Source organism: Apodemus sylvaticus, chromosome 17, assembly GCF_947179515.1.
Source record: "Apodemus sylvaticus chromosome 17, mApoSyl1.1, whole genome shotgun sequence".
Classification (NCBI taxonomy): Eukaryota; Metazoa; Chordata; class Mammalia; order Rodentia; family Muridae; genus Apodemus; species Apodemus sylvaticus.
Window position 1 is genome coordinate 70,900,204 of NC_067488.1, and position 14,314 is coordinate 70,914,517.

At 45.0% G+C, this 14,314-nt stretch overlaps 1 protein-coding gene across 2 annotated transcripts in view; it reads right to left on the minus strand.

The window, feature by feature from the left end:
- Spats2 (spermatogenesis associated serine rich 2) overlaps nt 1–14,314 on the minus strand; it is a 74,891-nt gene that overhangs the window by 21,905 nt on the left and 38,672 nt on the right. For both annotated transcript variants that reach the window (XM_052161347.1, XM_052161346.1), the window contains exons 6-8: nt 10,940–11,198; nt 8,854–9,033; nt 3,494–3,629 (exon numbers count right to left, since the gene is read on the minus strand). In XM_052161347.1, the coding sequence (XP_052017307.1) occupies nt 3,494–3,629; nt 8,854–9,033; nt 10,940–11,198 (575 nt within the window). The remainder of the gene's footprint in view (nt 1–3,493; nt 3,630–8,853; nt 9,034–10,939; nt 11,199–14,314) is intronic.

The following is a 14,314-nucleotide window of genomic DNA, read 5'->3' on the forward strand; positions in this document are numbered from 1 at the left end:
ACTTGCTCTGTAGATCAGGTTGGTCTCGAACTCAGAAATCCACCTGCCTCTGCCTCCCAAGTGCTGGGATTAAAGGCGTGCGCTACCACAGCCAGGAAGTAGTTCTTACAGATATGCAGAACAGAGTCCAAATCCTTAATCAGGCTAATGGCTTGTCCTCCTCACATCTCCTTTTTAAATTTAAATTTTATTTATTTATTTATTTATTTATTTATTTATTCATTCATTCATTCATTCATTCATTTATGGAGTTGGGAGGTAGGAGATGCACGTCATGGCACACGGGTGGAGTCAGAGAACAACTTTCGAGAGAGAATTCCTTCCTGGGGGTCAGACTCAGGCAGCTAGGCTTGGAGTCAAGCACCTGCTGAGCCATCTTGCCAGCCATTGTCTTTTCCTGACTTTTTTGAAAATTTGGTCCAAACAAACAAACAAACAAACAAACAAACCAATTCCCCAGAAAAGAGCTATTGTTTAAACACACAACGCCCTAATTAAAATAGCTCTACTGTGTCAGCATAAATTTCTCCCCAGGAAATATTCAATGATCAAATATATTTGAGAAAAAGAACATAGCATCAGTTTCCCCTTTTAATTCACAATGCAGACGAGTAGGGCTGGGGCGACGGCTGCGTCAGTAAAAGCATTTGCTCTGCGACACTGGGACCTGAGTTTGAATCCTCACACTAGAAGGGTGGACTCTGAGAGCTAGCTGGCCTACCACCTAGCAGAAAGGCAAACCTGTGGAACAGTCAGAGACCCTGCCCTATGGCATTGCTCCAGTGACCCAGGAAGACAAGGAAGGCCCTGCTCTGGCCTCCACATGCATTCTCACGAGTGCACACACAAAGTATTCACATAGCTCAGTTGCTGGGGACAGCAAATCCTGACATAGACGGTGCCTGGGACCCTGAGAAGTAGAAGACAGCCCCCTCCAGGAGACCTGCCATCAGAAATAAGGGAGTGCCCACAGCAGGTCTAGATGGAGACATCTCTTTGTAAAAACATTGTTCCCATTTCTCCTAACCTTAGCCCTGGACAACGGCTGTATAGATTTCATTTGTGCATGACTGCTTTTCAGTTGGCCTTGGTGTGCGTAATTATTCTATTATATCTGACTTTCCTATTTCTTTCTCCTTCTGCTCTGGTGAATTCTGTGAAACTAGATGTTCCTTGATGTAATGACTCTTAAACAATCAAAATTTGAGGCATAGGCACACAGCACCGCACAGCACAGTCCTAATGGCCCAGGTGCATGCTGTGTGCTCTAATCATTGAAACAATGTAATAACTGCACAATGATAGTTTCGGATTAATGTTTGACTTGCAAAGTTTGAAGAAATTACGATAATTAAGCAAAGCCAATATTGGGACTGTGAAAAAGGAAAAAGCTATTCAAATTATGAAATAGTTGTTTTTGTTTGTTTTTTTCCCTGGCCCGATCTGCCCCACTCACTTGCTCTGGCCTATTTTTATTTATTATATCTAAGTACACTGTAGCTGTCTTCAGACATCTCAGAAGAGGGCATCAGATCTCATTACAGATGGCAGTGAGCCACCATGTGGTTGCTGGGATTTGAACTCAGGACCTCTGGAAGAGCAGTCAGTGCTTTTAACCCGTTGAGCCATCTCTCTAGCCCCATGAAATAAGTCTTGCGAAAGTGGTTCCTGGTCTCCTTTGGAAGTGTATGAATAAGAAAATACAGAATACATAAAGTTATATACTAGTAAACTATGTTAGACCCTTAGGAGAGTCACTGTGTGCAGCGCGCAGACACAGAAGCCAGCAGAGTTGCCGAATTAAGGGTTAACCTGACTCCTCTGGCCACAGCCTGGCAGCTCTGCCCGTGTCAGTTCTCATTACAGGTGTGTGTGAAGAGTGTGTATGATATGTGTGTGATGAGTGTGTGATGAGTGTGTGAGGAGTGTGTGTGTGGAAGGTGTATATGTGAGGTGTGTGTGATGAGTATGTGTGTGATGAGTGTGTGAGGTGTGTGTGAGTATGTGTGTGATGAGTATGTATGTGTGTGAGGTATGTGTGAGGTGTGTGCACGTGTGGTGTGTGCATGAGGTGTGTGAGAAGTGTGTGAGGTGTGATGAGTACATGTGAGGTGTGTGTGAGGAGTGTGTGAGAGGTGTGTGTGATATGTGTGAGGTGTCTATGTGAGGTGTGTAAGGTGTCTGTGTGAGAGTGTGCAGAGTTAGTGCGGAGTGCGATCAGCCTTAAGCTGTGGAGCAAGTGAAGAAGAGAGGGAGAGAAGGAGAGGGGGAGGGGGAAGGAGAAGGAGAGGGAGAGGTGGGGGAGGGAGGGGGAGGGAGAGCAATTTCAAGCCTTGGAACTTGCCTGTCAACTTGTACCCCGAATCTACCTGAGGATATTTATTATGCGCCTTCTAGCTATTCCTGTTTCTAGTTGAGAACCCGGATCCTGAGTCAAGGCTGGACCCTGGCACTCAGTGAGTCAGGCCCTTACAAGACAAATGTGAGGACCTACGTTTGGATCCCCAGAACCAATATCAAGTTTGGCATGTGGTAGCATCTGTGTGTAACCCCAGTGTTCCTATGGTAACATGGGAGGCAGAGAGAACTCCTGGAAGCTTCTGACAGCTGGCTTGGTGTATGGCAAACAGGAGGCCTGTTCCACCCTGACGCCTGAGGTTGTCCTCTGACCTGCACGCAGCACGCATATACACACACACATACACACACGCACACGCACACACACATTTTCAAACCTCTCTACCAAACCTTCTCTTATCCTCACAGAATACAAAACTAGTGCATTTTAAGGACCAAGTACAGAGGGCTGGAGAGATGGCTCGGCGGTTAAGAACACTGACTGCCCTTCCGTAAGTCCTGAGTTCAAATCCCAGAAACCGCATGGTAGCTCACAACCATCCGTAATGAGATCTGACGTCCTCTTCTGGGGTGTCTGAAGATAGCTACAGTGTACTTACATATAACAATAAATAAATCTTAAAAAAAAAAAAGGACCGAGTACAGGACAAGTGGGAACACAGATCAAAAGTGAATCCCGATCAACAGCAATCAATAGGGTGAGTAGCAAGGAAGGTGAAAGACTAAAGAGCAGGCATTCTCTCCTTACAGGTGTTGGCTTGTTTGTTTAAAATAAGAGCTCGCTTATAGCCAGGCTGGCCCGGATCCCCCTGCCGCAGCTTCCCCAGTGCTATGATTCCCGGGTGAGCCAACAGCTGACTTTCTCCTGTCCCGATTGGTTGTAGCAGTGTGTCATGTGCCAGTGTTGGTCTCTGACAGACAGGCCCTTTTCTAGAATCCCTTGCCCTCTCTGGAGCACTGAGTTCTCTGTGACCCTCCGTCCCATACTGGCCAAGAGCAACAGAACAAAGCAGAAAGTTAAACACAGCACAGGCATCTCGGCGTTCCCCACTGTGTAGTTAAGACGCTGGCAAGTGGCTGACCATGCCTACAAATGGTCTGGGCTAACGACGTAGGAAAGGCAACTTAATCTTACCAGCTCTGCAGTTCAGCAAAAGCTTGTTTCATTTTCTTAATGGACGCATCCATCTCTTCTTTAACGACAACTCGGTACCTCGCAAGAGAAACAGTGCAGCGCTGGAGGTCTTTCACCGATTTCTCAATATTAGAACCTTGGCAGGAAACAAAGATTATTTTAAAAAGGAACATGTAAATTAGAAGTTGGATCTGAATGTTTAAGGTCAAATGTCATATGGACTAAGACTGTATACGAAATGACCATCCATTCCAACAAAAAAGTTATTCATTTATTTAGGTTTTTTCAAAACAGGGTTTCTCTGTGTAGTCCTGGCTGTCCTGGAATTCACTCTGTAGACCAGGCTGGCCTTGAACTCAGAAATCCACCTGCCTATGCCTCTGCCTCCCAGAGTGCTGGGAGTACAGGTATGTGCCACCACTGCCCGGCCATATTTATTTTTTAAAGTATCCTAATCAAAATGAAGTAACAAGAATTGGATTTATCCTCCCATCTAAAACAGTGAATACACAACACAGATGAACTATATAGAGCAGTGGCTCTTAGCAATGGACAGCAAACAGCACTTCCCCTGAGAAGCAGACAAGGGAAGAGGGGCTCTGACTGCCCAACTTACCTTACGGACAGTTTCTAAGCTGCAATAAAGACAGAAGAAGTCCTAGGCCTGGCAGTCGCCTCGAACTGAGGAGACAAGGCCAAGGCTAGAATTCCCAAGACCGAGCACACAGAAAGCTACACAAAGATGGACAGCAGCGGGTAGACGGAGCCCTAGAGGCTCACCATTAGTCAGTGCCAGATATAAGGACATCACCAAGTCAGCAGAGAACTGGACAATGCCAGGCTTCACCCAGGCCAGGGACAGTTCACATACTTGTGCAAACCTAAGGATCTCACAATACACACAGCAGCTGCTGGGGGGAGGGGCGGGACGCTGCCCCAGTGGTGAAAAGTGGTGAGACAGCATCAGCCCTCATTTTGAGGTTGCTCTTATCTAACGAAGCAAGAAGCAAAAAGAAGCCAGCCTCAGAATGTTTTCACATAATGGAGTCCCAGAACAAGCCACCGATATATTGAAAGAATTCAAATATCTGGTGATCAACAACGAAAAATTTACAGTATTTGGATTCTATTAAAAGTAATCATCATGCATATAAGAACAAAAACTATTTAAAAATAAACATAATTAACTATGAAGAGAAATATCAACAGAAACAGATACAGAAATGACACATGCTAGAATCAAGTATGAAAGGACATCCAAAGCTGACGGTCTGGGCTGGAGAGATGGCTCAGGGGTTAAGAGGATGGGCTGTTCTTCCAGACGACTTGGGTTTGATTCCCAGCACCCACTTTGCAGTTTATAACTGCCCATAACTCGAGTTCCAAAGGGTCCAATGCTGTTTCTGGCTTCAATGGGGCCTGGGCACAGACATGGTACACAGGCACATTTGCAGGCAAAGCACTGGTATACACAAAATAAACAAATGACGGTGGGGCTATTGGGTCAGTGGTAGAGTGTTTGCCTGGCATGCACTGGCCTTAATCCTCAGGACTATAACAAAGTATTTTGGGGAGAGCTACTACCAGACACATACAGACACATGTTAGCAGAGATATAGAAGACATTTCAAATTCTTCACCTGAACTTTTAGAGATGAAAATAATAACAGACTAAACTGTTATAGAAAAAAGGGCGGTATAGATCTCTGGTGAGCCTTCTGCATACATGTGACACTCTAGCTCAGTGTTCTTGCGGGACTCCCAACAGGGGCAGTGTGGGGGACATCTCTGGCTCTTCGGACTCTTCTCCTCCCCAAGCCTTAATATGAGGAGGTACATAGTCTTACTGCAGCTTAATAGCCATGTTCAGCTGATACCCCTGTGAGACCTGCACTGCTCTGAAGAGAACTGAGGAGTGGAGTGGGGGAGTGGAGGAGGCACTGGGAGGAGGGAGGGGAGATCAAGACGGTATTTAATATACGAGAGAGGGAAAAAGGAGCAGCGGATCTGAAGATGGCAACTTTAGAAACCAAACCATTTCAAGTGAAATGAAACAGTCAAGAAAGAAACTGTCTGAACAGGAACCCTAGTTTGTTTGTTTGTTTCTTTCTTTCTTCCTTTCTTTTCTTTCCTTTTTTTTTTTTTTTTTTTGGTTTTTTCGAGACAGGGTTTCTCTGTGTAGCCCTGGCTGTCCTGGAACTCATTCTGTAGACCAGGCTGGCCTCGAACTCAGAAATCCACCTGCCTCTGCCTCCCAAGTGCTGGTACTACAGGCGTGTGCCACTATGCCCCGCGGAACCCTATTTTCAAAGCTCCACAAATGACAGTAATCCGCCTGCCGCGCAGACCTGAGGAAACTAGAAGGCTCGCCCTCTCCGCTGCAGCTTGAAGCATTATACACAGGGAATCACCAGCACAGTAAGAGGAAGCATAATCACCTAAACAATATATTGTAAGAGTTTCTAGGAGCTCTCCTGACCTTTCTACCTTACTCGATGGGTTAGAATCACCACGACAAGAGCTGATAGTTGTACAATGATACACATTCTGCTTGTTTTCTCTATTTCTCTGTCTCTCAGTCTCTGGTTTTTGGGATCAGGTCTCACTTTGTAACCATGGCTGGGTTTGAAACTCATACACATGTGCAGGTCAGCCCTGGGCTTGAAGCCATCCTCCTGCCTCTGCCTTCCAAGGGCTGGAATTAGACACCAATAATTAGTGTGTATGACGACATGTGTGTAAGTATGGGCATGCACACCACGGCACAGGGTTAGAGATCAAAAGGCAGCTCAGTCAGGCGAGCACTTAAGACCTCTTTAGGGGCTGGGCAGTGGTGGTGCAGGCAGATTTCTGAGTTCAAGGCCAGCCTGGTCTACAGAGTGAGTTCCAGGACAGCCAGGGCTACACAGAGAAACCCTGTCATGTTTTTGTTTTATTTTTGAAACAGGGCCTCGCATATTCCCAGCTGGCCTCGAACTCACTATATAGTCTCTTCCTCCCTTCGTTCCTTCCCACCACATCCAGCACAGGACAAACACCTTCCTGCAGTATTTTCTTCCTTCCTCCTTCTAGCTGCAAGACCGGGAATCAAGTCCCCTGTACATGTTTCTCAAGTCCTACACTGAGCTAAATGCTAGCTCAGTTTGTATTTTTGAGACAGGACCTCCCTGCATACGCCCTAGGCTGCTTGCTCTCAACCTTGTGCTCCTGTCTTAGCAGCCGGAAGGGCTGAAATTATAGGTATATACTGCCACACCTAGTCCACACTTTCAATTTTGTATGTGTCTGCACATGTGTGCATGCAGCGGTGTACACCAGAGGTCAACCATGGGGGTCATCCCTCAGGAGCCACCCCATTTATTTTTATTTTCTTTAAGATTTACTTTTTTGGACTGGAGAGATGATTCAGTGGTGAAGAGTACTGACTGCTCTTCCAGAGGACCCACGTTCAGTTCCCAGCACCCACATGGTGGCTCACAACTAACCGTTCCTCACAACTGTCCCTCTAGTTCCAGGGTACCTGGCACCCTCACACAGACATTCATGCAGGCAAAAAAAAAAAAAAAAAAAAAAAAAAAGTATGTGCCACATGTGTGCCAGTGTCATTAGGTCAAAAGCAGGCATCGGATCCACTGCGACTGTGAGGGATTATGTGGGAGCTGGAACCAAACCCTAGTACTCGGCAACAAGTCGTCTAGCTGCTAAGTCATCTTTCCAGTGCTCTGCCTTGTTTCTGAGACAGGCCCTCTCACTGGAACCTTTGGCATACCAACAGGGAAGGCTGGCCAACCTATAAGCCAGAGGCTCTTCTGTCCCCATGGTACAGGGCTCTTCACACACAGGGCCACATCTAGCTTATCCACATGGCTACGGACTCCAAACTTTGGTCCTCGTGCGCAGCTGCCATTTTGCTGACCACCTCTCCAGCCCCTACATTTTCAATTTCATCAATTTTTTTAAAGAGATTATTGGGATACTGCCTAGGCCAACCATAAACTCCTCAGTTTAAGGGACCCTCCTGCTTCAGCCTCTGGAGTAGCTTAATTTTTTAATATAAATTCCTCTCAATCCAATTTGAGCTTCTTTGGAACCTAAACAGTTTTAAGCGCTGTGCAAACCTTATTTTTGCTTGACTAGATATCCTCAGTCTGGCCGTTTGCAGCAAGTTGAAAGGAAGTGCTAATTAAAATATCAGAGGGCAAAGGTCCTGGCCGCCAAACCCGACAACCTGAGCTTGATCCCCAGATGCCACAGTGGAGAAACAGAACTGACCTTTTCTTGGACATCTACACACAAATATATAGAGCAGGCAGGAAGGCAGAGAGACAGACACATACACACACAATTTTATCTCACTGCTCACAGAGGACCACCATGCTTAGATATGTGAAGGACTGAGGGGGTCTCTTTGTTTAGTAACTAGTTATTTACTTAAATGATTATTATAACATAGAAGAATAAAGAGTTGTTTGGTGTGGGGATCCATACCTTTGATCCCAGCTCTCAGAAGGCAAAGGTGTGTGGATTTCTGTGAATTCGAGGCCAGCCTAGTGTACACAGAGAATTCCAGGCCAGCCAGACTACACAGTGAGACCTTATCTCAAAACAACACACACAGACATGCATGCATATACATACACAGAGACGCACACACAGAGAAAGAGATGCGCACACAGAGAAAGAGACACGTACACACACACACACACACACACACACACACACACTTAATACTAGTTGGTGCCAAGTATCTATTGTTGTCGAGGTGACATCAACCACCTTAGCCCAAGCTAGCCTGGAAGGTGTGGTCTTCCTCAGGCTCCGGAGTGCTGGGATTACAGGCATGCTCTAAGTACTGCAACTCTCTGTCAAAATGATTATAATAGTCAAATATTTGAAAGTAAAGAGCTATCACCAATCAATACCAAGCATTTCAAGGGACATGATCTTGTGAAAACCTCAGTCTGCCTTCTGACTTCTGTAATGACAGGAAGCTGCAAAGGGCAGCTCTGACATTTCCTCTGAAATGTCCTGTCAGACAGAGGTGTTCACCTGTTGGGAGACCAGACATGAAGAACACAGTGTGAACAGCTGCAGTAATGCTCACGGAACTAACAGTTAGTGTTAGCTAGGTCATCCTACAGGCGCACTGGCTGCTACTCACAAAAGGAAGGGCCCTGTTGCCGAGGCAAGACTGCACAGCATCTGAATCCTCTCAGATACACACCCACTGCAGCATGCAGGGGTGACAACATGTGGCAGAATGGTTTCCCCGGGGGCTCTTGGAACTCTGGCTTTCAGAGTAATGCTCTCTCTGGACAGAAACAGTTGTTTTTTCTCTTCCAAGTGGGCCTTAGACTTACCTAGTTTTTTATTGGTGGAAGAGAGAGGAACATTCTCCATTCCCAGATTTGAAGCCTGTGTTCCTGTGGTGGCTCTGGAGAGAGATTTGGCAGAGTTCCGGGATTGCTGGACATTCGAGATAGAGTGCGCAGTCAAAGATTTGGGCTCAAAGTCAGAGACACCATTCTCCAGCACAGATCCTGTCCAAGAGAGGACAGTGGTTTACATAAGCACAGGGTGGGGTAAATTATCTGAGCCGTCTTCAGTACAGAAAGAAAGCAGGTAAAAATACGTTAGACAAAACCACGCCTATTAAGAAAGCTGTTAGCTTGCATAAGCTGCAATGAAGAAAAAAAATGTATAATGGCTCAGAGGGAACAAAGAATTTAAAAGCTTTACAGAGGAGAAAGGGCAGAGCTGGAGACTGTGACGCTCACACCCAGTGATAAGGATCCAATGGCTATCTTTGCTTTGTTCTGTCTGCAGTTGGGCACAGTACTGTGTGTGTATGTGTGTGTGTGTGTGTGTGTATATGTGTGTGTGTGTGTGTGTGAATGTATATGTGTATGAATTAACTAATAAAAAACAGCTAAAAGGCAGAATAAAATTCCAACACTGGCATTATATTTACAAAACCAGGAATTCTAAAGCAGAAGGAATAAAAAAGTAATTTTTAAAATTTTAAGTAAGTTATATATTTGGATATGAGTTTTTTGCCTGCATAAGAATCTGTTTAGCCCTTGCAAACAGTGCCCCCAGAGGCCAGAGAGGTGTTAGATTTCCTGGTCCTGGAGTTATAGATGTTGTGAACCACAGTATGCATGCTGGGGACCAAACTTGGATCCCATGCAAGACCAACCAGTGCTCCTGACCCCTGGACATCACTGCAGTGCCCCAGCCCGAGAAGGTAGCTTTTCTTTCCTTTTGTGTTATTGTTGAGGTACAGGGTCTGCCTGAGTAGGCCTGGTTATGCAGGGACTCCCTATGTAGACCAGACTGGCTTCAAACTCACAGAGACCTGCCTGCCTTTGCCTCTGCCTCCCAAATGGTGGGATTAAAAGTATGTGCCATGCCAGACGGTGGTGGCGCACGCCTGTAATCCCAGCACTTGGGAGGCAGAGGCAGGCGGATTTCTGAGTTTGAGGCCAGCCTGGTCTACAGAGTGAGTTCCAGGACAGCCAGGGCTATACAGAGAAACCCAATCTCAAAAAAAACAAAAACAAACAAACAAACAAAAAAAACAAAAAAAAACCCAAAAAGCATGCGCCACTATGCCTGGTTTTCAAATAAACCACATGAATTTCCAAGTATTAACTAATCTTAACTTTATTGGAAAATGAATGTAGGGGGAGCCAGAGAGCTGCCCAGTGAGTACACCAGCTGCTCTTACAGAGGCCTGTATTCCACTCCCAGCACTTAGCCGGCAGCCCATGACCATCTGTAACTCCAGTCCAGGGGACCAGACACCCTCTTCTCAACCCACGCATGGTACGCAGACATACATGCAGGTGAAACACTCAGACACAGAAAGGAAATCAATCTTCAGAAAAACAACAAGCCCCCCAACAATATAGGACTATAAAAATCTTTAAAAAGACCCACAAAAATCTAGTTGTCAATAAAGCGATGATTACAGTTAATATTACATATTCCTAAAATATTTCTACCTATTATCTTTAGGTTCTGAAGCCTGTTTGGCTAATTCTGCCCCCACTGTGCTCTGTCACACTTATCAGTGTCTGTGTCTGTGACTAACGTTCTTCCAGTGTCCCTGAGAAGGGCACCACCATCACCATTGCTGTCTCTGCAGTAATCCTATCATACGTGAAAAGACACTCTCTTATTTCTAATACTACGGCACCCTTGGTACTCAAGATCAGAAGTGTTAGCACTATGTATTTTAGAAAAAAACTGAGACAAATGAATAAAAATTATATTTTTTTAAGTTCTTTGGTAAGTTACTCAACATGAACTCTTTCATGCAGTTGGTAATAGAACTATAAAGCAAAAGACCAGTTATACTTAATGTAGTGTCAATGTCTCAGGCAGGAGATCCCCAGTATTTTTTGAGTGAATTAACTTTCCAAAATGTGTTAACAGACTCACCAGTTCTGTCCAGTGTGTCTGCTGTGGCAAACTCAGGATCTTCCAGTTCTCTGGCATCTACTGACAGCGTCTCCAGACCTTCGCTCAGTGAGTCAGCAGACTCAGCGTCGTTGATGGCACCGTTTACATGGTAACCATTGATACTGCCTTTCTCTGAAGATGCAGGCTGCTCCTCCTGAACAGGTGCTGACTTACTGGAGTCTGGGGCACTGCTACTTGCTTCTGATGCAGGTTTTGGCTTGCTTTTCTTCTTTTTGTTCTAAGGTTGCCAAAGATTTGAAAAAAAGAAAAGAAAAAGCAGACCCTCCAATACAGCTCACAGAGGTAACCAACGTCAGCTACAAGTCAGTGTTACGAATTCTGCACACATTCTTCTGGAAACTGAAGATAATTTTGTTTATATCTACTGTCAGAAATAACACCTTCTGTGTAAAACTGTATTTTGAATGAACTCAAGATCAACATAGGATATTTTTCATCACAAAACCTTTCTTAAAATGAAGTTGTAAAACGTGAAAAAAAATTGCAACTATATTTTAAAGTGAAATAGAGACAGAATGCTAAATAACCACAATAACTCAAACAAAAGAATATAATCTATAAATAACTGAATGAAGCATAGCCTCTGTCCAATAATCAACAAATAATGAAACCAACACTGCAGTGCAGCTTTTCACCGAGCAGATTAGCAAAGGTCGGGGGTTGCATACAGAAGGTCACTGGCTCCACTTGACAGACGGCTTTGCCTGCTCTGGAAATCACCAAGCATTTTCACAGACACTAGCATGAGTGAAAAATCTAGTAATGCCTGTGAAAGTTACAAATTGCACACACCTTTCAGTAGCATGTCTAATACTTGCCATTTATCCTGGCCAGGAATGACAAATGTATACAAGATTATTCACGGCAGCACCATTATATTAATATTAATAAAGACTAGGAGCCATGTGAATGTAGATCAGTAGGGACTTACACATCCCAGGATCTGTTATACAGAATGTGCAAAAAAGAGCATATATATTCCTAATTGTTTAATGTGGACGAAGTATCTTAGAAGGTACTTAGAAACTCTTAAGAGCCTGGGGTTGTGGTTCAGTGGTAGAGTACTTCCTAGCATGCACCAGACTCTACATTTAATCTCCAACGCTGAAACAAGCAAGCAAGCAAATAAACAAAAGAATGAATTAGTAAATAGAAATCTGGGGAAGAAATAGGAGTGCCAGGATCTGGAGAAAGGAGGTGGGATGGAAATCTGAACTGCGTGAATAAAGGGAAAAGGTCTTTGTTTTAATAACAGAGGGCTCCCCTGGCAAATCTTAACTGTAAAGCTGGAAGGAGGGGACCAATCCATAGTCAGGCCAGGCCTCAGAGGCCCTGCCCAGCAGGAGGGCTCCTGCCCTTGGTATTCCAGCTTCTCTCTTCTCCTGCTTCCCCCATGTGAGCAGGCCAAGCCTTCACATTATCAACTCACGGATGGCATTCTTGCCCACAATCACTTCTTAGTGAACTAATCCCAACGGTTAGCTATAACAGGTTTTCACACTGCAGAGTACCAAACAAAATCTATTTTTCTTCCTCCAGATTTTAAGAAATGTGTATATTATCTCACACACATACTTGTGTATATCATGTGCATATCATGTGTTGTTAATAATTTATATTCTGAGGTCAACGAATTACAACATAGTGTTTTCTTGACTACTCAAAGCTGTGTTTGCGGGTGCAGCAAAGTTAAATTGAAAAGCAACAGGTATAGAACTATACATGAGCGCTTGAAGAGTGCTGTATTCCTCTGGGGAAAAGTTCTCAAAGGTTAATAAAGCCAAACCTGAGCCAAGACGGCCAGGACTGCATGGAGAAACCCTGTCCTGAAAAACCAAAAGTTGCAGCTGCTGCTGCTGTTGCTGCTAAAGCCAAGCCTGGCTTGGTCGAGAAGTCATTTCAGGGCTGGCAAGACCTCTTGTGGTTAAAGTCCTCGCCACACAAGCTTGACAACCTGAATTCAATCCCTGGAAGCCATGGAAGGAGAGAACCAATTCCCAAAGGCTGTTGTCTGCACCATGGCACTCACACCCACACTAACGCACACACACAACACAAACACAACAGTTAAACACAAAGGAAAGCATTTCAGATCACAACACCAACCTAATGCAGGAAGGATACTCCTAATGGAGTCAGTACTTAATTAAAAACCCACACTTGGGGATTTCTTAAAAGAACTACATCTGGGGTGGAGCTGTGGGAAGAACCCTAAACCCAGCCAGTGAGGAAGCACTTCGAATTTCAATGGATATAGGTGAGGGATTAAGAACTACATCTTAGGGCTGGTGAGATGGCTCAGCAGTTAAGAGCACTAACTGCTCTTCTAGAGGTCATGAGTTCAAATCCCAGCAACCACATGGTGGCTCACAGCCATCCTTAAGGAGAAACAGAGAACCTTTGGGCCAGAGCCAGTGGGGGCCGGAGCAAGAGGGAGAAAGGAAAGGAGGGGTGACAGAGAGTAATGAATATTTAAAAACAAAAGCAAAAAAACAAAAAGAACTACTACTTAGGCATTGTAACAAGAATGCATATTTATTAATATTATTTTACTTTTGTTGTTGTTGTTTTTTCCCCAGACAGGGTTGTGCTATGTAGCCCACAATGGCCTTGAACTCCTGACCCTCCAATGCCCCTTCTGAGTGCTAGGATCACAGGTATGACCTACTACATCTGTATCTTTCTACTTTATAGAGGAGCAAACTAAAGTTAAACAATACCCACAGCTCACGAGACCAGATAAAGCAGAACAGGACAGAGGCCAGCTCCGACCAACTCAGAAGCCCGCGTGCCTTCTACTCTTTAACGTGTAGCAGCTGTCTCTGGAGGGCACACAGCACGGAGCAAAAGCTGGGCTAGGAAGATGGGTAGCATGCCAAGGTGCCAGTCAAGCGTGGCACCCCAGAAAGCACTCAGGTGAAGAGAGGACAAGGCCACAGAGCTGTCCTCACTGTGAGCGCGTGTGCATGCAAACAACCAGTAACTAACCAGAGACATGTTCCTAAGAAGGAACGCGGCCCTTCGGCTTTAGTGCGCAGTCGTGGAGTAGGGACTACCCACACCCAGCTTACCTGGCCTGCGGGTCTAAACTGTTCTCACTAATCTAGGAAACAAATCCTATTGAAAACCAGCTACCCTCCCTGGAGGAACGGCTTTCTCTCACTTTTCAGTGCTCACTGTGTCTACGGTTGTCCAGAGCACTGCAGCGACTGCACCAACAAACTTAACTGCTCCGATTTCAGGCACAGGGAACTCACTGTGGAACACTGAAATCTCAATGTCGAAACTGGCACTTTTGAGTTGGAAAACAGAAGACAAATGTAACATTCTCTT